The following is a 2,342-nucleotide window of genomic DNA, read 5'->3' on the forward strand; positions in this document are numbered from 1 at the left end:
GGGTAGTAGAACCATGTCATGATATATGGATCATCAAAGTTCATTAACCATTTCATATAAGGCATATAAATTGTTGTTGAAATTCGCCACAAGAATGTCGTCCCAAGGATCCTACCCTGCATCTGCTACAATCTCCTACATGGCTTGGCTTGTCTTTCTTCTCCCGTGTACTTTTGTGTCTCCCAACTTTACTGCTACCTCAAAAAAAAGGTAGCTTATGTCGAAGTCATCTATTTCTGCACAAACAATAGTACTGAGATTCAGGCTTCTCTATATGGAGTTAGAATATGTATTGAGCTGAATTTCAACAACATGATTCCTGAGATGGATTCTCTACACACCAGAAAACCTTCATGAGATGTAAAACGCTCCCTAACAAAGATACACTCAGTTTGGCGTCATAGCCTATTTAAGCAGGCTACCAAAGCACACATAAAAAGATTCTATCGAGTTAGCTCAGAACTCATGTAAGAAAACCAATCTTTAACATCAGCCCAAACGCCACTGTCACAACAAAAAATTAAATGTACCACAAATTAAGTTGCCCTGATTAAAGCCAAAGACTTCATAATTAATAGTCAGGTTCAAATTTGGTTTTATTTTGTTACTATAAGATAAGATTGTCATGGAACAAGCAAATTTCTCTGCTAATTACAAAGTTAGCACAACAAGGATACTAACATTACAATTTACACAGATTAGCAGATTTCTAGTTTAGATCACAGAAACCATCGGTTTACTGTTGCCAGTGAACAAACCAAGTTTTCACATTGTTGATTTTTAACATTATGTAACCATAGAAAACGATACAATACAACGCGATGCATTGGAATAATAAGTAACAACCATCAAACAAGATGTAAAGATCAATTCAAAACAAAGAATGATTATATAAATGAAGCAACACTAAAAGACTTTGTTTCCATTCTTGCAAAATTGATCACCAAGCTAAAGCTCAATATAACTAACTAAAAACTAAAAAATATGGAAAAAAAATAAAAATGTTAAAGATTTAGTTGATTCCTCGTGTCAACTCGAAAGCAAAATCTTGAATTGGTTTTCTCCCAACATATCGAGATGACATCATTTTCTTTCAGATTCCTCCTTTTGACAAAATCTTTTGTCCATGCTTTGACAAGGTGAAAGCTATTAGTTGACCATTTCTTGAGAGTCAAAATATGGCTTGTTTGTGTATCTATATCAAATACGGTAACATCAACTCCACACAATTGTTGACAAATTATGCTCTGTTCTTCCTCGTTCATAAAGGGTAGTAGGTAATTATTCACGTCTTGTTGAGATAGTAATAGCCTTGAAGCTCCATTCACATCACTTTTAGTTAGCTTCTTTGTTATCCAGTGACCTTCCTCTCCCAATTCCTGGAACAACGATCTTTTAAGAGCACAATTACCCAATGCATTTACCTCCTGACTTGATGAAGCAAAAACAGAAGAATGTTGACTACTAATGGAAGATTGGGCAGTCGAAGAGGTGTTGGGTAGGGATGGTAGAGAAAAACAGAGATCAGTGGATGGCGGAGTAGGAGGAGGGGGAGTATTGTTTGCAATTGGTTTTGAGTTTTCATAAACTCGTGTAAAGAGAGTCAAAAAAGGTGAATTAGGATTGTCCTTGCCACCGTCTATGGAAGAGAAATCAACAGTAGTAGTAATTGGTTTGGAAGCAGCAAGATTTTCAGAAACTTGGGGAAAGAGTGACAAAGTAGTATTAGAAGACGAGTAGTGATGAGGAAGAGAATAGCTAATTGGTTGGGCATCAATAACACTGTCTTCCGAAAATGGCAGAGACATTAGAAATAAAGGAATGAGAATAGTAGTAATATTTTGGAAATCATCCTTTTATAGATTTGTATAGTTTTCCCATTTTCGATCAAACTCGGATTCTGTGTTAAAAAGGAAAGGATTCACAATTTTAGTTGGTATATTATTTGAGTTAAAAGAGTTTAAATTAATTATTACCAATTAATTAATTTATTATCCATTTCATATTTTAACATACACTATATGTTCAAAAATCCCCCCCCCTCCCCCCCTCCCTCCCTCCCCTAATTAGCTAATTAGTAGCGTAAAAATATCTTTGCTATTAACAATTGCTCCAAAAGAGAAAAAATGAGCCCTATTTTTTAAATAACTATTCTGAGGGGGCAGTTACGTCCTCCATTTAAAGCTCAGGACAAATGCTTCCAACTGTAAAAACTTGAGCAAACTTTAACATCGAAGATTATGAGATTATTTTGACTATTTAAAATGATAATTTTTACATAATTTCAATAATAAGTAATTAAGTATTATTAAAGTTTAATTGTCAATATCATACCTTGTGTA

At 34.4% G+C, this 2,342-nt stretch overlaps 1 protein-coding gene across 1 annotated transcript; it reads right to left on the reverse strand.

Annotated features, from left to right (window-relative positions):
* Positions 1-995: 995 nt before the first annotated feature.
* Positions 996-2,178, reverse strand: LOC125843110 (uncharacterized). The gene is made up of 2 exons (XM_049522336.1): positions 2,170-2,178; positions 996-1,853 (listed from the first exon to the last, which is right to left on the reverse strand). The coding sequence occupies exons 1-2, from the start codon at positions 2,176-2,178 to the stop codon at positions 1,005-1,007; spliced, it is 858 nt and encodes a 285-aa protein (XP_049378293.1). The 3' UTR covers positions 996-1,004.
* Between the last annotated feature and the right edge of the window lie 164 nt (positions 2,179-2,342).

This window comes from Solanum stenotomum, chromosome 10 (assembly GCF_019186545.1).
Source record: "Solanum stenotomum isolate F172 chromosome 10, ASM1918654v1, whole genome shotgun sequence".
Classification (NCBI taxonomy): Eukaryota; Viridiplantae; Streptophyta; class Magnoliopsida; order Solanales; family Solanaceae; genus Solanum; species Solanum stenotomum.